The sequence below is a fragment of the Atractosteus spatula genome, chromosome 7, assembly GCF_055471065.1.
Source record: "Atractosteus spatula isolate fAtrSpa1 chromosome 7, fAtrSpa1.hap1, whole genome shotgun sequence".
NCBI classification, from domain to species: Eukaryota; Metazoa; Chordata; class Actinopteri; order Semionotiformes; family Lepisosteidae; genus Atractosteus; species Atractosteus spatula.
In genome coordinates, this window is record NC_142712.1 from 26,234,470 (window position 1) to 26,255,633 (window position 21,164).

General features: G+C 44.0%; 2 protein-coding genes across 2 annotated transcripts; one reads left to right on the forward strand and one right to left on the reverse strand.

Moving 5' to 3' along the window:
• Positions 1-204: 204 nt before the first annotated feature.
• LOC148830745 (uncharacterized) lies at positions 205-1,989 on the forward strand. Its single transcript, XM_088921309.1, has 2 exons — positions 205-1,117; positions 1,736-1,989. Exons 1-2 carry the CDS (start codon positions 205-207, stop codon positions 1,987-1,989), a joined length of 1,167 nt encoding a protein of 388 aa, XP_088777435.1.
• Positions 1,990-2,050: 61 nt separating this feature from the next.
• LOC148830746 (uncharacterized) lies at positions 2,051-4,025 on the reverse strand. The gene is made up of 3 exons (XM_088921310.1): positions 3,993-4,025; positions 2,648-3,750; positions 2,051-2,117 (listed from the first exon to the last, which is right to left on the reverse strand). The coding sequence occupies exons 1-3, from the start codon at positions 4,023-4,025 to the stop codon at positions 2,051-2,053; spliced, it is 1,203 nt and encodes a 400-aa protein (XP_088777436.1).
• Positions 4,026-21,164: the final 17,139 nt, after the last annotated feature.

The following is a 21,164-nucleotide window of genomic DNA, read 5'->3' on the forward strand; positions in this document are numbered from 1 at the left end:
CATGGCCACCAAGACGTAGCGGTTCCCGGCCTCGGTGCGCGGAAACGGGCCCAAAACGTCCACCCCCACCCGCTCCATAGGAGCCCCCACCTGGTGTTGTTGGAGGGGGGCCCGGGAGCGCCCGGGGGGACCCTTCTGCGCCACGCACACCGCACACGTTCGGCAGTACCGCTCCACGTCCCGGTGGCAAAGACCCCAATAAAAATGGCCTCGGAGACGCTGCAGGGTTTTTTTACCGCCGAAGTGCCCCACGCCCGGCTGGCCGTGCACCGCTCGGAGCACCGCCCCGCGGAGCGACCGAGGCACCACCAGCTGCCACCGTACCTCGCCACTGGAGGGTACCCGCCACCCCCGGCGCAGCACCCCGTCCTTTACCTCCAAGGCCTCCCACAGGGCGCAGAGGGCCTTGACGGACTTTGGGTGCGGGGCGAGCTCCTCTCGCGTAGGCCGCACTCCTGCTGCCCTCCAGCGGAGCACCGGCCCCACGTCAGGATCAGCTGCCTGACGCTGCGCCAGGTCTGGCAGGCCCACCCCCAGCGGCCCCTCCCGGGCCGTGGCCGCGGTGCTCACCCCCGCCACGGGGCGGACAGCCTCCTCACGCTGCTCCCGCCGGGCGCAGTGGTGGCAGTCCGCGGCCTCGCAGGGGCGCCGCGAGAGAGCGTCGGCATTGAGATGGCGAGACCCCGCACGGTGCACGACAGTGAAGTCGTACTCCTGCAGGATCTCTATCCATCGCGCCATCTGCCCCTCCGGCTCCTTAAAGTGGAGCAGCCAGGTGAGGGACGCATGGTCGGTCCTCAGCCGGAACCGGGTCCCGAACAGGTACGGCCTGAAGTGGTGGACCGCCGCCATCACCGCCAGCAGCTCGCGACGGGTCACGCAGTAGTTCCGCTCAGGCCTAGTCAAAGCCCGACTATAGTATGCCACTACGCGCTCCCCATCCGGCCCCTCCTGCGCCAACACCGCGCCCACCCCCGAGTCACTCGCGTCGGTGTCGAGAACATACGGCAACCGCGGGTCGGGGTAGGCCAGCACGGGGGCCCCCACCAGAGCTTCACGCAACCGGCCGAAGGCAGTCTCACAGCCCAAGTCCCAGTCAAAACGGCGGCCCCTGTCGGTGAGGCGGTGCAGCGGGGCAGCGATGCTGGCAAAGTCCCGGACGAACCTCCGGTAGTACGAGGCCAACCCCAGAAAGCTGCGCAGCTCCGCGACGGTGCGTGGAGTCAGCCAGCCCCTCACTGCGGCGACCTTACCTGGGTCCGTAGCCACCCCTCGCGGTCCAACAACATGTCCCAGGAAGGTCACCTCCCGCCGCAGGAGCTCGCACTTGCGGGGGTTGAGCCTCAGGCCAGCACGGCGGATGCAGGCCAGCACCGCCTGGAGGTTTGTCAAGGCCTGGTCGAAGCCCCGGGCATGAACCAGCAGATCGTCCAGGTACAGCACACACTGGTTCCGCGGGACAGATGCCAGCACCCTCTCCATCAGCCTCTCGAATGTCGCCGGGGCATTGCACAGGCCAAAAGGCATGACAGTAAACTGCCAGAGGCCCTGGCCGATAGAAAAGGCCGTCTTTGGGCGAGCATCGGGAGCAAGCGGTACCTGCCAGTAGCCGCAGCGGAGGTCCAGGGAGCTGAACCAGGTCGACCCGGTGATGTAGTCTAGGGCGTCATCTATCCTCGGCAGGGGGTAGGAATCTTTCCGGGTGACCTCGTTCAGCTTGCGGTAATTGACGCAGAACCTCCACGAGCCGTCTTTTTTTTTGACCAGTACAGCTGGCGCCGACCACGGGCTCGCGGAGGGCTCAATCACCCCCGCTGCGGCCATCTCCCGGATCTTTTCCTCGGCGGCGGTCCGCTTGGCGTGAATCATGCGTCCCGGTGGGATGCGGATGGGCCGAGCGTCGCCGGTGTTGATCTCGTGTTGGACCAGGGCAGTGCGGGTGCAGTCCTCATCTCTCGCCGCAAAGAGATCCTCGTTCTGGGCGAGTAGCTCCTGGAGCCGCTGCCGCTGGTCCTGATCGAGGCCCTCGCAGCTCCGCTGGTAGAGATCCTCAACGGCGCGCCTCGCTTCCACGCAACGCTCGGCCCCCGCCGCCGCCGCCTTGTCTGGCTCCCCGGCTGACTCGGGAGCAGGATCCGGCACGCTCGCTCCCCGGCTCACAGGCCTGGTCTGCCCCGGCGACTGCCGCTGCCGCCGCCGCCGCCGCCGCCACTGCCTCTTTTTCTCCCGGCTCCGGCAAGCCCGCGTCCCTCGGCCTTCGCCGGGCCTGCCCTCCACCAGGTGAAGTCGCTCCCCCTGCCACACCAACTCCTGCCGGTTCAAGTCCAAATTGGCCCCCACTCGCTGCAGTACGTCCAGCCCCAGAATGCAGTCCTCCTGGATGGGTGCGAGGTAGCAGGGGTGGCGCACCGTCGCTGCACCTAGACGGAAGGCAAGCACCTGTTTCCCCTGGACTGCAGTGAGCTGTCCCGTCACGGTCCTTAGCCGCAGGCTGGAGGCCTCCCATCCTGGGGGGTTGGTGCCCTCGGTGTCCGGGAGGACACCCGGCCGGAGTAGGGTTACCGATGAACCGGTGTCGAGTAGGGCCAGGCAGGGTTGGTCCTCGATTTTGCAGTGGAGGTACAGGCCCCGGCTACAGCCGACTCGCCCCACAGTGGCGTGAGGGGCGCCGGTCTTAACAGCGCTCTCCGGAGCGGGGGTTGAGGTGTTCGAGGGGCGGCCTTCCCCACGCTGAGCCGCCCCGTTCCCGTTTCCTGACGCCGATTGAGGAGTGCGAGGTTCGGGTGCCCGGCAGAACCGGGCTCGGTGTCCCCTCTTCCCGCAGCGGTTGCAAATCAGCGTGTGGGGCTGTTCCGCGGGGGTCGCTGCCCGGGCTGGCTCCTCTTCCCCCTCGCTGGATCCCTCCGTCGCCGTCTCGGTCAGCCGGCAGGGCGCACTGTGTCTGCTGGCGCTTCCAGCCACCCCGAACACGGCCTCAGCCCGTGTAGCAAGGACCAAGGCCTGCTCCAGCGATGTTGGCGCGGCCAGCTGCACGTGGCGCCGCAGCTCCTCGGGCGAGAGGGCCTTGAGAAAGGCCTGGAGAGCCATCTCCCGCTGCGCCTCCCGGGGGAAAGTTGGGTATCCTCGGCGGGCGAGGAACGCGACATCAGCGGCAACCGGGCCCAGTCGCTCTCCTGGTTGGCGCCGCCGCAGGGCCAGCCTCTCCCGCATCAAGTCCGGCGCCTCCTCCACACCGAAGCGCAGCTGGAGAGCCGCTGCCAGCGCCGTGTATTCGCCTCTGTCCTCCTCCGGGACGTCCAGGAGCGCCTGGCAGGCCGCTCCTTCCAGCGCCGCCGCCAGGTGGCCGACCATCTCCGCCCGGCTCCAGCCATTCGTCCGGGCCGCGAGCTGGAACTGCGCCTCGTAGATTTCCCACGGCGCTTCCCCATTGTAGCGACCTGGTCTCACCCGCACCGATGGGTGTGGGAATCGCTGATCGGCTCCGGTAGGGAGAGTATCCTCTATCTGCGGTGCTCGCTGACCAGGAGTAGCGGCCGGTCGCCCCAATTCTACCGGCGGGACCACTATTGAATAGCCCTGGTAAGGGCTGTGGCCACCTGTCGCACCCAGGAGTTGCTCAGGCTCCCTATGTGCGCTGCCGATGGGTTCTGTTTCTTCCAGCGTCAGCCGGCGTTTAATAGAATCGGGTATTGTCTGCCACGAGTTGTCCATTCTGCCCGCTTCTGACACCAATGTAGCGTTTTGCAGGTTCTTTTCAGAACAAGGACGAGTGGAGACGCAATTAACAAACAAGCATTAGCTTTATTCGTTTTCCCACACCAAAACCAAACACAGGATCTACGCACACATGAGGAGACTGACGGAACACGTACACAACTTTAGGGTGGTAATTACCTAACAACACACTACACTTTTACAGGACTACACAGGGCACTAGAATTACTAGGACATTATTTACACAGGTAGGGTCAGCCGCTGGTCATCGTGCTGACCCTCACACTCTCCCCGACTACCACTCCCAGCATGCCCAGCGGTACTACGAGCGCCTAGGGGCGCTTCCTCCTCACCACCAGGCGAGGGCGTTACAATAGTTTTCAGTGAGGTTTCGTGAAAAAGGCAAAGTCATCTATACAAAACAGTTGTATTAAATACCACTCGACAGCCAGCTGGCTGTGCCGAAAAATAGATAAAAACCGGTTTAACAGCTCTGTTGTTTTTATCCCGTAAAGCGCTTTGAGAAGCCACTTTTAAAGTATATATATAAAAGCGCTATATAAAGGCGTGTATGGCTGGTCTTGGTACTGTATTTTAAAGAAAAAATACACACCAGTATTCCATTTCTCCCTAAACAATTCTTACATGTCTTACATGTGGTTATTTCGGAAACGTTTTACGTGCCCTTTGCTCCTTCTGACCATGACACTGCGCATTTAAAAGCATACTTTTAGAATTTGATTAATAGGGAATATAATATAAAAATATTATACTAAATACTAAATACAAAAATAAGATACACTCTACAGGCATTCACAACAGCGACTGTCAGAAGATAGGACACAGCGACTCAGACACCCGTTGAATGGAAAAGGGCACTTTAATTTTCTGTACAGCTGGTACAGCACCCCACCGCGCCCGCGCGCCAGCAGAGACAGAGAGAGAGACACACAGTTTTTCATTGTCAAAAAGTAATTGTTTTTTACTTTGTCAGCACCCAGACAAACGCAAACACTTTTTAATAAAATGCTTTTATTCATTCTTAATCTGACTCACATAACTCACATTCCTGAAGTTATGTGAGTAAGATTATGAATGAATAAAAGCATTTTATTAAAAACACATTTGCGTTTGTATGGGTGCTAAAAGGTAAGACGTAAAAGGTCTTAGTCTCCATACTATGGTCGCTTAACGCGAGAGGTACTACTGTAAGCAAAAATAAGGTGGTTTTGGAGGGGGGGGGGCAGTATTTCTTGCGTTGTACTGCTTTTGAGCTAAATACAGTATATTTAACGCTTACACCTGACATTGGTGGTGCCCGCCTGCGCGGTGATGTCACCGCATTTCCCTCTGAATAGCTACTGAATAGGCAGTGAAAACATTTGTCTGTCTTTCCGTGGGGTGAAGGGGGGCTGTCTTTGATTGGAAGGCACGCCTGTTCTACTCTGAGAATGCCCGTTGTCTTTTCACTGATAAACTTGTGTTAACAAAAACCACAGTATGCTTAGGAGTTGTTAAACCGGTTTTTATTTATTTTTCGGCACAGCCAGCCATTATTCCATTCCATTCCATATTAAGCCAATGTGAGCATTGCTATAACAAGCAAATTTGTCAAGAGTGAATTAAATCAGTGAGTCTAAAACTGATTTTTTGGGGGATGTAGTATATAGTATGTTAAGGGCACTAGAAATGTATGTGAATCCTGTATTTTAAGTAACTACTAACTACCAAGTGAGCCAAATAGCCGCCTCTTATTTACCACCTCTTATGTACATAAAAAATTTGAATAAAAGATACTGATGAACCACTGCAAGTGAGAATACAGAAAAGTGTTCACCTTTCATCTATTCCATTATTCATTTCTCACAAAATTATTCAAACCTTGTTTTCACATTATGGTACTTTAAAGTTTGCAATCATGGCTTTGAAGTAGCAATTAATATTTGTACATACATAACTTACTCCACACATTCAAATAAAAAAATTAAAATATAGATGTAAATAGGTAATTAACAGAAAAGAAAAAATGGGAAAGTCAAGATTTCATAAGTATTCCAAGCCTTTTGCTTGTCAAAACTAATTTAATTAAGGTGCACAACAAAACCGATTAGTTTAGTGGTTTCTGTCAGTGTATAACAATATTGGTTTACATGATTTCAGAATAAATGCACCCATCTCTGTAAGGTCCCTCAGTCAGGCAGTGAATTTCATTGAAAGTTGGAAACACAGCTTTTGTTTTTGTATTTCATCTGCTAATGAAGCTTGCTTTATGTTTAAAAGTATGGTAATTAAAAACCATTGATACTTTTGTTGGAGTTTAAATAAAGCTGATGTTTTCTCTTTTGGCTAGACTTGACTATTTAGCCATGAGATATACAATAGATTGTCATTAAACAACCTTATGTTTATTAATCTTCCTTGTTATGCACAGTGGGAATGATAATGTAATGAGAATTAATTTAATCACAGAGTGCTCATAAATTGTGCTAGGAAAAAAACAGATAGATGTTCTGAAAGGTCACATATAAACAGGTTTTCGATGGACAGAATGATAGATGAACATACTGTAGAGGAAAACAGTATGGGCATCGTTGATATGAGGACTTTTGAAACCAAATTTCCCAAATTTAATATGTGCTTTTCTATATTGGTTACAGTAGGACTAATAGGTTCTAGTAAAAACTTACAATATTTAGGATTGGTAATGGTTAGAAATCCCATTTTATGATAAGGGACTCGTTATCCTAAACGGAAAGCAACTCAGTTTATTCTACAGTATATTTCACTTTGCTTGGTAAAATTGGCATGGTCTCACACTACATGACACAGAAATCAAGTTCCTGCTCTATTTAGATGACCTGGTCCTGCTGTCGCCCACAGAACAGGGGCTGCAGCAGAACCTGGCACTGCTGGAGCAGTACTGTCAGACCTGGGCGCTGACAGTCAATCTGGACAAGACCAGAGTTATGGTTTTCCAGAAAAAAGCCAGACCTCAGGGAAACAGGTACAAATTCACACTTAACAACAACACATTGGAGCACTCATCCAGCTACGCATATCTCAGCATATCACATATCACATATACCATCAGCTCATCTGAAAGTTTTGACCTGGCAGTGAAGGCACTGAGGGAGAAGGCACTCAAGGCTTTCTACGCAATAAGAAGGAGGCTCTTCAACATCAGTCCACCACCAAGAATCTGGCTTAAAATATTTGAAAGTGTAATCCAACCCATTGTTCTATACGGCAGTGAAGTGTGGGGTCCCCTCACAGACCAGGATTACACTCAATGGGACAAACACCCCACAGAAACTCTGCACATGGAGATCTGTAGAAACATCCTCCATGTGCAGAGAAAAACACCTAACAACGGGTGCAGGGCCGAATTAGGCCAGTACCCACTATTGATTAACATATAGAAAATAATATTAAAGTATTGGCTACACCTAAAAAACAGCGACCAAAATTCCTACCACCACAAAGCCCTGCTGAGCCAAGAGCTGAGCCCAAAACAGAGCCCCCTGAGCCAGCTGGTCCTGAGGCTCACTGACCTGAGCCACACCGACACTAACCAGCATCAGGACAGCACTGCTAGAGTACCACAACTCAGACTCAAGCACATCACAGCACAGATTAAACAGCAATATCTCACACACTGGGACACACACACACAAACACAACATAAACTGGAATGCTACAGAACCCTAAACAGACAATACACACTAGCTGAATATTTGACCAAGATAAGAAACAACAAAAAGAAACAGACCCTGATGAAGTACAGGCTCAGTGACCACAGCCTGGCCATAGAAACTGGGCGACACAGGCAGACCTGGCTGCCCAGAGAGGACAGGCTGTGCTCCCACTGCCTGCAGGGAGAAATAGAGACAGAGGTGCACTTCCTACTGCACTGTGACAGATACTCTGGGATTAGAGAAACATTATTCCCTAAATTCAGAAATTTAATCCCAGAGTTCCCACACCTGCCAGAATCACAACAGGTCCCAATCCTATCGGGAGAGGGAGAAGGGAACTCAGTGGAACTGGGAGCCCAGTATGTGATCTCCTGTCACAGCCTGAGTAACAGTGAGTCTGTCTCCCTTTACAAACAGCGTGTGTTTGTAAAGTTTTACCATATCACAGTACCTGAGGCGCAGATCTGTGTTGTGTGGTTGTCTGTGTACTCCGTATCAAACCACTTTTCCTTTGCTTTTGTTTTTTGATTTAGTTGTTTTTAGCTTGGATTTTGATGCTAGTTTGTGAAATAGGTGATTTAGTTTTTGTGTGGCCAAGTTTATGCCTAATCTGTTGGTTTGATACGGAGTGTTTAGGAATGTGTCCAACAGTGTCTGAATTTTGTCATCGCCCAGTGCAGTTTGGTATCTGTCTAGGCTGTCTGTGTCCCATCTGTACACCTGGTTGAGGTCATACAGCAGGCTGGGCTGGGTCAGTGTGTCTCTGTGCTGGTGTGCTCTCTTCATGTAGAGTGTGATCTGGCTTTTTAACGGGAAAAGACGTGGTGCTTTTTTTTAAATCCCTGGCGGAACTGGGCTTCCATAAGAATCAAGTAATAGGTTAATTCCATGCTGAAACAAATAAGAAAGAAAACACATTCCATAAGAATCAGCGCCTTTATATAGCGCCTTCAAAGGTGGCTTCTCAAAGCACTTTACAGGATAAAAACAACAATAACAACAACAACAATATTGTATTTCATTGCACTTTGACAGATCGTCTTTAAATCAATTGTTGTCAGAATATCCCTGCCTCCAAACAAGAACAAAATTGCGACAATTTTATTAACGGGCTGTTTCAGTAACTCAAACTATTTATTTAAAGGAATAATTTAACAATGTATGTAAATGTTTTCTGATACTTCGCTGTTGTGAATGTCTGTAGAGTGTATCTTATTTCTAGTTTAGTAGCCAAAGGGCCTTGCAGATCAGAATATCAAGGAACGAAACAATTACCGCACCCAGCTCCTCAATGGAATCGCTTTAACTTGCTTATTGCATTAGTGTTAACAGTCCGGGTGTGGCAAGCTTCTAATGTCTCCCAACTCCGGCGAAAGAAGCCCGTCTTTCATTGGAAGTATGGAGACTAAGAGCTTTTACGTCTTACCTTTTAGCACCCAAACAAACGCAAACGTGTTTTTAATAAAATGCTTTTATTCATTCATACTCTAACTCACATAACTTCAGGAATGTGAGTTATGTGAGTCAGATTAAGAATGAATAAAAGCATTTTATTAAAAACGCGTTTTTGTTTGTCTGGGTGCTGACAAAGTAAAAAACAATTACTTTTTGACAATGAAAAACTATGTGTGTGTCTCTCTCTCTCTGCTGGCGCGCGGGCGCGGTGGGGTGCTGTACCAGCTGTACAGAAAATTAAAGTGCCCTTTTCCATTCAACGGGTGTCTGAGTCGCTGTGTCCTATCTTCTGACAGTCGCTGTTGTGAATGCCTGTAGAGTGTATCTTATTTTTTTTTATTTTTATATTATATTCCCTATTAATCAAATTCTAAAAGTATGCTTTTAAATGCGCAGTGTCATGGTCAGAAGGAGAGTATAACGTTTCTGAAGTAACCACAATAAAACAACAGAGCTGTTAAACTGTTTTTTATCTATTTTTTGGCACAGCCAGCCGGCTGTCGAGTGGTATTAAATGCAACTTTTTTGTATAGATGACTTTGCCTGTAGCTTTTTCACGAAACCTTACTGAAAACTATCAGCGGGCTAATTCTCTTTTTTTAAACCTCCGGTTTTTCACTGACGCGTAATCACGCACTAATTGGAACCTCCGGGGGGCGCCGTGTGTTAAATAAGTTAGGTGTTAGCATAAACTATTTGTGGGTGGCTCTGGTGAAATTTCGCTGTGAACTGAAGAGTTAAAGTGTAAAGTGTTTCCTCTTTTTAACAGGAAGAGACGTGGTGCCTTTTCTTTTAATCCCTGGCGGAACCAGGCTTCCGTAAGAATCAAGTAATCGGTTTATTCCATGCTGAAAAAAAGAAGAAAGAAAACACATTCCATAAGAATCAGCGCCTTTATATAGCGCCTTTAAAGGTGGCTTCTCAAAGCGCTTTACAGATAAAAACAACAATAACTACAACAACAACAATATTGTATTTCATTGCACTTTGACAGATCGTCTTTAAATCGATTGTTGATTAAAAGTTTGACAGTAAATGTTTATATTGTAACGCATACAGCCTCCATTTCTTTATGAAAATTTAAAAAATCATTTGCGCAGCCTAAGAGGTGGGGTCTGCTCTCATTGACAGCTGACACTCCTCCATACACTCAAGTGAAAAATTAATAACGCCAATGTAAACGTCGTATTTACAATTTGTTGATAATAAAACTGTTAAGTTCTCTAAAGCTTTCTCAGTCAAGTATGATCGTTTACCCAGGGAGCTGTGTAAGCATGCGTAGGCAGCAAATGATCAGCTAAACTGGGAAGATGCGACACCGAAGATATTATTAATAACCTTTTAAATCTGAAGGGAGATCTAAAGGGATCCCCACACGATACTGGTTCCTGCTTCTGGAGCGATTCAGAGGGAAAGACGGTGATAAGTATCCGTTGTTATTAAAAAATGACTTAGATTCGAACATGTTGTGATATTTAGAAATATAAAAAGTCAATTAATTGTCCATAATATTGCTATTTTATTTTTTCAAAGAAATGTTTGTGAAAAGAAAATTTGTGGCGCTAGCTGGACCATCACGCCACTCGCACGGTCACATGACAAGTGGTGAAACAGTCCTTCACATACAGTATCAAGTTTGTGTTGCAGTACATTAATATAATAATATCGTTATTAATTTCTTTAGATACGCGATTCCATATTATATTCCCTATTAATCAAATTCTAAAAGTATGCTTGTTTACTCCGGTATCGAGCGTATTCGCAGAAAAGCTTAAAACTACCACTTTTTATACACGTTATTTCACATGTTAAAGACTTTGATGCTTAAAATGTTTAGGGAGAAATTGAATACTGGTGTGTATTTTTTCTTTAAAGTACCAAGACCAGCCATATACAGTTTACATAATACTGTATGTTTATGTTCCAAAATTAATATCGTTTATGGCCTTCACACACGTTATGCTCCTATTCTTTTTATGCACAGCTACTAAAATTTCCCTTCAGTGGTAATATTCAATACTAAAACGTGCACAGTAAAGACATTTAAATCTTTCCACTACCAACCAAAGCACCACGAGTGCCCCGTCGGTCATTTTGGCCAACCAATCACGTACCGTGGTATTATGCGTTATGACCATGTAGCCAAATGCCCGTGGTACATGTTTGTGCCGCGCACTTTGAATGGCTGCATATGTACATTTCTACTCGTATATCCTGCAATAACTCAGTCAACACTTAAATCCCAAAAAGCTGCTTGCGTTAATTCCTTTAAATCACAAATATCATATGTAAATACTGGCCATTTAATACTCTGCATTTTGGATTAATAGTTTCTTTTAAAGGGAACTAGAGAAATCAAGGCAGGCTTTTTTTTCTAGAAATAATAAATGCACATCCTGTTCACTGGGGAAATTAAATCCACACTGAGCAATCTCCAATATGTTCAGAATTTCACAGCCAGAATCCTGATCGGGATGCATTACGCTTGTCTTCAAGTCCTTGCGCTGGCTTCCTATCAGGTTTCGAGTTAATCTCAAATTCCTCATCCTCATTCAGTACCTATCTGGCGTATTATCTGTCTACTACCCACCTTTGTCCGTCTGACTCTGGTCTTCTAGCTGTCCTGAAGAACATCTACATTCTGTGGGTGACAGGACCTTCTCTAGCTGCACCCCAGAGCTCTGAATTTGTATCCCCAGTGATGCCAGTCACCTACCCTGAGTGCATTTAAATCTAACCTCAAAACCTTTCTTTTCGGAAGACTTAGTGTCTGTATCTGCTTCATTTTCCAATTTTAGTAGCACTTCTAACTGCTTGTCTTTTTTATATGTATTTACTGTACTTTGTAATCTGTGGTCCTTATAACTGTTTTTACATCTACCGTATTGCTTTGAGATACCACTTTTAAAGGTGATATATAAAATAGTTTTTTAATATTGTTATAGAGAAACATGATCAGATTTTCCCTGGTTCAGAAAAAAAGATCTAAAGTGTACTAGTTTGTCACTCTTCTCATTCCCTCTTTGCTAAATGGCGTTTCATACTAATCTGATCAATCTAAATGCCTATTTTCTGTGCTTTCTCTATCCTGCTATATTTACAATTATTCTGAAAATTTTCTTCTTGAAATGACTAATTTCTAAATACCTGGTTTCACTGTTAACATCTTGCAGCAACTCTGCAACAAAATATACACTTAGCTCAACCTGACAGTTCATCCTGCTACCAACATTGACCAACATATTTATGTCTTTATGTAGTGGTTTCATTCCTGACAAAGGCTAAACCTTCTTGGAATAATGTCTTATGTGTTGCAAAAAACTGACTTGCTTTAACAAAATATATTTACAAATCCTTTCGCCTGGCAATCTACCTGAATGCCCAACTATCTGAGAAGCCCTCCATGAAACCATGTTTGCTATTAATTCATTTAGGGCTCACTGACAGAATTGCTGTTTTTTATGTGTGCTAATTTTCTGATTCCTCACTCATTTCATGTTTGCATGTTCTTTTGTAACATACGCCTTTTTCTGTGATTTATTTGTATATCTAAGCAAGTGTTCCTGCATCCCTCTTCTGCACTATGTCTAGTCATGGCTTTTTTCTGTTTGCTGATTTCAAAGTAACACCTGCTCCATTTCTAAAACTTTTTGCTCATGTGCATTTTTGTATTTTTTACACCTCTAGCACTTTAACGTCCTAAATTTTCATTTGCCTTAATTTGTAGACTGAATTTTAGTTTTAGCCTTAAAAAGCTTAAGTTTTCACTATCTTTTGTTTCTTGTCCTACAACTGTTATTATTGATCACCAAATTATTGTACTTGACATAACTTCTTTCATTCACCCTTTCCTAACCGTCTATGACAGGCAGAGATAGTGCTGTCTCTGGTGCGATCTTTTGCAGCTGACATTTTACTGTTTTAAATGAATAAGAAATTAGATTGCTTATAAATCTGATCACTTATTCTACATAAACACAGAGTAATTACTCTCTGAAAATGCTCCTTTTCTTGTTCATTTTGGAGACCTTGATCAAAACTGATTTGAGATGTCAGAAATTATTTTCTCTGTGTATTTCTGTGTGCGCATTTCCTACATTGCTTCGTTTGTTGAGATTTTAACTTTTTTATTTATATTTAGGCTATAGCCTATATTTAGGCTCAGATTTCAACTATAATTCGTACACTAATTACTAGCAGTAAATACTGATGTTTTTCTCCCTCTTACCACAAAAATATATACAGATACAGCCATTCAAAGTGGTACAAACCTGTACTGCACGCAACTACCTACATCATACCGTGGTACGTGATTGGCTGGCAAAAATGACCGACAAGGGCACTCGTGCTGCATTGGTCGGAAGTGGAAAGATTTAATCATTTAATCTCTTTACTGTGCACATTTTAATCCACTTAATATTGAATATTTATATGGAATTTTACAACTAAAGGGAGTTTTAGTAGCTGAGCATAAAAAGAAGAGGAGCATAACGCATCTGAAGGTCATAAACGATATTAATATAGGAACATAAACATTATAATAACTGTATATTGCTGGTATTGGTAGTTTAAAGAAAAAATACACACCAGTATTCCATTTCTCCCTAAACATTTTAAGCAAACATTTTTACATGCTCCTTCTGACCAGATTTCTGTACGTTTATATTCTTTGTGAGAAAAGTGAGAGTTTTAAGCTTTTCTGCGAATATGCTCATACACCTTAATCGACTCGGCTCTCTACCCCACAGTGACCCAGTTACAGATCCCATCTAGGAGAGCTCTCGCGCAGGTGGAACTTTTTTCTCCCGGGTAACCGAGCACTCCGGGTTCTGTCTGTCAGGAATTTTCAGGAGGGCTCTGAGTCTGAGAATGTCCAGGAGGCGCACTGAGGGGCTCTGCGATGAAGGAGAGAGGGACTGGCAAGGGAGAAGAAAATGTAATTCCTGTACTTTAATAAGCCTGGCCGTTACATCGGAATAAACAAAAGGGCAGTGGTGGACAGTGCGCTATTTTGTCAGTAATCTGCTAATCTTCTTAACAACTGTAGAAAACATGATTTTATTTCTCTACGGAATGGGTGCTAAGTTAAAAAAATTAAAGTGTTTCAAATGTTTAACAAAGAAGTAGTGTAGTCTGCAAAGGAACAAGTCATAGGTTTATTCCATGCTGAAAAGAGAAGAGAGAAAATGCAACATTTTGGCTGTGAAGACCAACGCAGGGAGCAGGGAGCAGTTTACACGAAAACGGGTGATCTCTCCAGACTGAACGTCCATTTCGCAGTGAGTCAGCGGCATTCCTAATCCCTGCCCTGACCACTACCACTCCCTTCCTGCCCCTCGCTGGGCGCTCTTCGCCCGCAGCGTCAGGCGGATGCACTACATTAAGTAGGGCTTTTGGGGGTCACGTAGGTTTGCGCCCTAGACCCTGCAGTACAGCTGTGTACATACAGTACGAACATGTGATATTTAGAAATATAAAAATGTCAATAGAGTGTCCATAATATTTGCTATTTTAGTTTTTTTAGAAATGTTTATTTGTTAAAAGAAAATTCATGGCGATAACTGGATTTGAGCACCCAACCGCAGGGTTATAAGTCACTCACTTAAGCCATCACACCACAGATGCAGTGATGTAATGTTTCAAATACTGAAACAGCCATACACATATTAATAGAAAGTCTTATACTACTGTTTGTGCTACAGTACATGAATATAATTATATCATTATTAATTTTTTTTTGATACGTGATTCCATATTATATTTCCTATTAATCAAATTTTAAAATTATGCAATTGTTTACTCTGATAATGAGCGTATTCGCAGAAAAGCTCAAAACTATCACTTTTCTCACAAGGTATATAAACGTACAGTAATATGGTCAGAAGGAGCACTTAAAAACGTTTCCGAAATAACCACATGTAAGACTTTGATGCTTAAAATGTTTAGGGAGAAATGGAATACTGGTGTGTATTTTTTCTTTAAACTACCAATACCAGCCATATACAGTACAGTTTACATAATATGTTTATGTTCTTAATGTAGGCATCCTCTTACGAGGCACCAATAAATGTAGGGGTTTTGTGCATTTACTGGGACAATTATTAATTGTAGCAGTAAGTCACAAAATGATTCTTTGATGGCTATTAAAAGGCCAACCTTGCGGGATAAATCAGCACGCACACACGCGGAGACTAATACACGAGAATACATTTATTAATACATAAAATGTGCATATAAACATAACAGATCTTATCAGTGAGGGTTAGCAGAATAAAAAAGGTATATTCAATCATGAAGAGTTACAAACCAAGAGGGACATACATTCAGTATACCATTCATTTAGACCGTTTCGTAAATGAACTTGGATTACAACTTCTACTCTAGATACTCAAAAGCAAGTACATCACTCATAGGAATTAAATTGATATCAACTCAGGTTGAGGTAACAATTGAATTCTCGAGCTGTAATGCAGAATGTTGAATACTCATCCAATCTGGGTGGTCTCCCGCAGACACAAAGAAACAGTGGCAGGCTGTTGCTGTGTCCAATCGGTGCTCTCTGGCCTGGTGCCAGGCAGTGCTGGTTCGGCGTGCGATGTGGGAGGAGGGAGAGATTTCTGCTGCGACGCGCTGCTGATGCTTTCTGAAGACCGGCTAGTTAGATCTGGCTTACGAGCAAGAGTTTGTGCACATGAGAAAAGTGACTGCGGGTCCAAGTAGGTCACACTCTTTAGACAGGAAGAAGTCTGGTTCATTCCTGATGTAGTGCTAGTCCTGAATCCTGAGATTCAGCTGTCCACAGTTCCGACCGTAGTTCACTTGTTGATCAGGTGAGCGTTCGCGGTGGGTTCACGAGAATTGCTGCTGGGCTAACCTCGGGTGGATCCTTTGGTTACATGCTGGCGACCTCCATTCTTGACTCTTAGAACAAAGTAAAGTCCTGACACTCGGACACACTGGTCATTACGTGACTGTCCGAGCTGAGTCTGAGAATGTCCTGGAGGGGCACGGAGGAGCCCTGTGTTGCCTGTTTTACCTGGAGGAACTACGGTCACTCATTGGTTGAAAGTTTCGTGGGCATTCGAGACCTAAGTGGGGTTACCCTTCCCTACCAGTTCCTGATTGGCTGATGATGAGTAACAATGCACTCTGACCTTAGAGTTGTAAACAACTTGGGATGAGACTCTCCCTTGGAATCTCCCAGACAGTAAGGCACCAGAGATGACCATTTATTAGGGTTGCTGGAGAATCTCAGCACTGGGAGTTGTTCCTTATCAGGACACTCTATTAGCTAGAAAAACACCTTAAATGTGAACCAAATGGAATGGCCTCTCTGTATCCAGCAACACTGAGATGAGAGAGGGAGATTGGCAAGGGAGCAGCAAACTTAATTCCTGTATTTTAATAAGGCTTGCCACTACACTAAATTAATATCGTTTATGACCTTCAGATGCATTATGCTCCTTTTTTTATGCTTAGCTACTAAAATTTCCCTTTAGTTGTAAAATTCCATATAAATATTCAATACTAAGTAGATTAAAACAGATTCAATTATTAAATCTTTTCACTACCGACCAATGCACCTAGAGTGCCCCTGTCGGTCATTTTGGCCAGCCAATCACGTACCGTATGACGTAGGTTGTTGCGTGCAGTATGGGTTTGTACCGTGCACTTTGAATGGATGCATTTGTATGTATTATGTTATGCTACTGTTTTTATTTTCAGCTACCAAAATCACAAGCTACAGTATAATAATAAACTCTTTTTTTATACCTATACCTTCATTAAAATATACCTATGCCTGAATTAGTTCAATATTTAACATGCTGTAATACACACTTTAAAATTAATAAAAGTCTAAACAGTATACAATTTAAATTCTGTAATTGGAAAAAGATTGTACCTCAGCATTGACCAGGAAACCAGGCAATTTTTGGCGACAGCCCAAATGCTCTACATGCCACGTTAAGCTTTCACTGCTCAACCTGGTGGTTTTACAAAATAGTGCAGCCCCACATCTAAGTATTTTTAAAAAACTGTGGTACCCAGCAGCCCCTGAACTGCAAGCTACTGCAGTATCTCCTTTGAATTCTAAATGGCTGGGTCTGTAACATCGTGGGTTTTATCTGAGTCTGTTAATTAACTATACAACATTTTTCTCTCAATCTACTGTGACAGTGTTCTGTCATCTTATTCCATTTCCATGTGCTGTGATTAACGCATTTACAAGAAAATTGATTACATTTATAATAAAATTATGTAAATATATGGAAATTATTAAAAGTACCGTGCCTATTACTATGTAATATTTTTCTTCCAGAAACTGGTATTATGATGAGCCATCCTGTGGAGGGGAGGCCTGTGTGGTGATGTACCATCAGCCAACAGCACACCATGGCCTGGGAGGAGCCTATCTCTACCAGTGGAATGATGACAGGTGCAATATGAAGCACAACTTTATCTGCAAGTATGAACCAGGTACAGTTCTTTATGTTAAGAAAGATAGGTAGACAGATGCCTAAATCTTCTACATTACAGGTGATGTAAGTGCTTGCATTGTTCAGTGCCTAAGTCTCATTAATTTTACTGTTAAAAATCCTTTTTTTCATTTGTCATGCTAAAATTAATGGATCTAAAGCTAAGTTGAATTTTTTTCTGGACTTCAGACATTATTCACATGTCATCCCTATCTTCTATTAATGCAATCACATAAATCTTGCAGTGTGGTTAATGAGGTTATGACTTTTCACATATGTTCTAAAGCTATTACAATAATCTTTATCAGAGTTCAAAAAGTTACATTTATCTTGGAAACAGCTGAGCAAGCAGCCTTTTCCTGGATGCCACTAACAATAAAAAGCATATTAACCTTGGGGGTTAAATCTTGATGCTAGTTAATTACTTAGTATTAACATTTACCAAGAAAGCCCTTTGGATTAAAAATGTATGAAAGACAAATTAAAAAGTACTGAACATTTGGAATACTAAGCAGAAATGTTATATTCTTGTAGTAATTCTGTTGTAAGGCTTGTCAGTCATATTCAATACATACAGTAGGTGGGCTGGTTTTCTGGTGTTTCATTGCATTCTTAAAGCCTAAAGCCATTTGGTTAAACAGCTTAATCGCAGCCTCAATAGAGCTTTCTATGAAGATACCATCTATTAAAACAATTTATGTATTCAACCTATTCATGAGCAATTATTAAGTGTGTACAGTATAAGGTTTACTTGACATTAGGGTAAAAGCATCTGTCTATGTAGGTTCCTTCAGTTAGATTTTGTAGATTTTGTATTTTGTATTTTAAACTCAAATAGAGATTCAACACATAAAAATTTATTTGAGATTTACATATTTTCAAGACATACATTTGTAAAGAAGGGAGTGTATAGGTAATTCCTTAAGAAAAGCAGGCCAAGGATCTAAAACACATTTCCATAAGACAGGGACCCAGCAATTAAACCCGTAAAAACCCATAATATGTAAATAAAAACCCATTTTATTTACATATTTTACAGAAATTTAACTTTCTTCACAGATAAAATTATTTTGTTTTATTATCACCATACCAAATAAATAAATACATGTTTGTTGTTTGTAATTGTTGTGTCATACAAATGACAAAGTTCAGGTGTCTGTGTAGTAGAAGTCTCTTTATTTCATATGCATATGGGAGAACGGCTTGCAACCACCGAACTTGAAAATAAATAACTAAAGATGGTCTTTTATACAGTGGGACAAACAAGCTAAAGTGACACTCCCCCTAATAGTTAATAAAACAGAAGTATGTCTATATACAGATGCAGCCATTCAAAAGTACTATATAACCCTGTACCATGCAAAATTACCCACAGTTCACCGCGTTGTACTGCAGTACGTGATTTGGGCAGTCAAAATGACTGACAGGGAAACTCGTGGTGCATTGGTCGGTAGTGAAAAGATTTAATCATTTAATCTCTTTACTGTGCACATTTTAATCCTCTTAGTATTGAATATTTATATGGAATTTTACCACTAAAGGTAACTTTTAGTAGCTAAGCATAAAAAGAAGAGGAGCATAACGCATCTGAAGGTCATAAATGATATTAATTTAGGAAAATAAACATATTATGTAAACTGTATATTGCTGGTATTGGTATTTTAAAGAAAAAATACACACCAGTATTCAATTTCTCCCTAAACATTTTAAGCATCAAAGTCTTGCATGTGGTTATTTCGGAAACATTTTTACGTGCTTCTTCTGACCATATTACTGTACGTTTATATACTTTGTGAAAATTGATCATTTTAAGCTTTTCTGTGAATACGCTCGTTATCGGATTAAACAAAAGCATACTTTTAGAATTGGATTAATAGGAAATATAATATGGATTCGCATATCTAAATAAATTAATAATGGTATAACTATATTGATGCACTGTTGCACAAACAGTAATATAAGACTTTTCATTGATATGCACTTGTCATATGAGTGCCTCGGTGGCATGATAGGTTAAGTGACTGAGTTATAACTTTGAGGTTGAGTGTTCAAACCCAGCTATCACCATCAGTTTTCTTTTAACAAAAACATTTCTTTGAAAAACTAAAATAGCAAATATTATTGGCATTATATTGACATTTTTTATATTTCTAAATATCACAACATGTTCGTACTGTATGTACACAGCGGTACCGCAGCTTGTAGGGTGCAAACCCACATGAGCCCGAAATCCCTACCTTAATGTTGTGTATTCGCCTGGCACTGCGCGGCTTTCATCTCTCTCTCTCTGCGGAAGTGCTGGCTGTGCCGAATTAAACCGGTTTCACAGGTATTTTCAAAGTAGAATAGGGCGAGTCTTCCAGTGAAAGACAATCCATTTTACCCCATGGACACGTTTTCTTAGAAAAACAGATTCACAACGCGAAGCTGTATCAGTCTTTTGTGTAAAAAAAATCGGTTTAAACACCATGGGTGCGGTTTTTAAGACACTGCTGAGTAAAGTATAGTAATTTTCCTGCTGTCAGCAGTATTGTGTATTTAGTTGACCCTTACCTGAATGAAAACAGGACATGTACATTTGCCTGGCACTGCGAGGCTTTCATCTCTCTCTCTCTGCGGAAGTGCTGGCTGTGCCGAATTAAACCGGTTTCACAGGTATTTTCAAAGTAGAATAGGCCGAGTCTTCCAGTGACAGACAATCCATCTTCCCCCACGGACCCACTTCCCCCAGAAGACTGACACAGCTTCGCATTGTGAATCTGTTTTTCTAAGAAAACATGTGTCCGTGGGGGAAGATGGATTGTCTTTCACTGGAAGACTCGCCCTATTCTACTTTGAAAATACCTATGAAACTGGTTTAATTCGGTACAGCCAGCACTTCCGCAGAGAGAGGATGAAGGCCATCCTAAATAGGAAAAAGAGGGCTTTCCAGGCAGGTGACAAGAAGGTGCTGAAGCGAGCACAGAAAGAGCTGAAGGTGAGAGTTAGGGGGAGCAAGGTGGCTTATGGGAGGAAAATGGAGGACAGGCTGAGGGAGAGCAATGTGAGAGAAGTGTGGAATGGCATGAGGAAGATCTCCGGATATAAGTTGTCCGGCGGCCAACAGAGTGACGGAGGCCTGGAGAGGGCCAATGAGCTGAATCTTTTCTTTAACAGATTCGATACAGGGTCCACTGTCCATTCACCTCACAGGCCATCACCCCAGACACCCGCTTCATGTCCTCAGTCACCCCATCATGAGATCTCTCCTACTCCTACTCCATCTTCCCCTGCCCTCCACGGCCTATCCATCACAGCTGACCAGGTCAGAAGGGAGTTGAGGAGACTCCATGCAGGAAAGGCAGCGTGTCCTGACGGTGTCAGCTCCAGGGTGCTAAAGATCTGCGCGGACCAACTGGGTTCAGTGCTGCAGTACATCTTCAACCTCAGCCTGAGATTAGAAAAGGTTCCGATGCTCTGGAAGACATCTTGCCTGGTGCCAGTACCCAAAAAGGGGCACCCTAAAGTCTTGAATGACTACAGACCAGTGGCACTTACATCACACCTAATGAAAACTCTGGAAAGGCTTGTACTGGACCACCTCAGAACCCTGGTGAGTACAGCACTGGACCCCCTGCAGTTCGCCTACCGGTCACACTTGGGGGTGGAGGATGCAGTCATCTATCTGCTACACAGAGCTAACTCTCACCTGGAGAAGATGGGGAGCATTGTGAGAGTTATGTTCTTTGACTTCTCCAGTACCTTTAACACCATCCATCCACCTTTACTGAGAGATAAGCTAAGGGCGGCGCAGGTGGACACTCCCCTGGTGTCCTGGATTATA

What these genes read in the sequence shown, in the direction of transcription:
- LOC148830745 (XM_088921309.1), top strand. Translation starts at nt 205, where the DNA reads ATGGCCTCGGAGACGCTGCAGGGTTTTTTTACCGCCGAAGTGCCCCAC. An exon ending in CAAAACGGCGGCCCCTGTCG is followed by an intron (nt 1,118 to 1,735) that starts GTGAGGCGGTGC and finishes TAATTGACGCAG; the next exon opens with AACCTCCACGAGCCGTCTTT.
- LOC148830746 (XM_088921310.1), bottom strand. Translation starts at nt 4,025, where the DNA reads ATGCTGGGAGTGGTAGTCGGGGAGAGTGTGAGG. An exon ending in TAGTCGGGGAGAGTGTGAGG is followed by an intron (nt 3,751 to 3,992) that starts GTCAGCACGATG and finishes TGTTCTGAAAAG; the next exon opens with AACCTGCAAAACGCTACATT. An exon ending in GCCCCTCACGCCACTGTGGG is followed by an intron (nt 2,118 to 2,647) that starts GCGAGTCGGCTG and finishes CTCCCGAGTCAG; the next exon opens with CCGGGGAGCCAGACAAGGCG.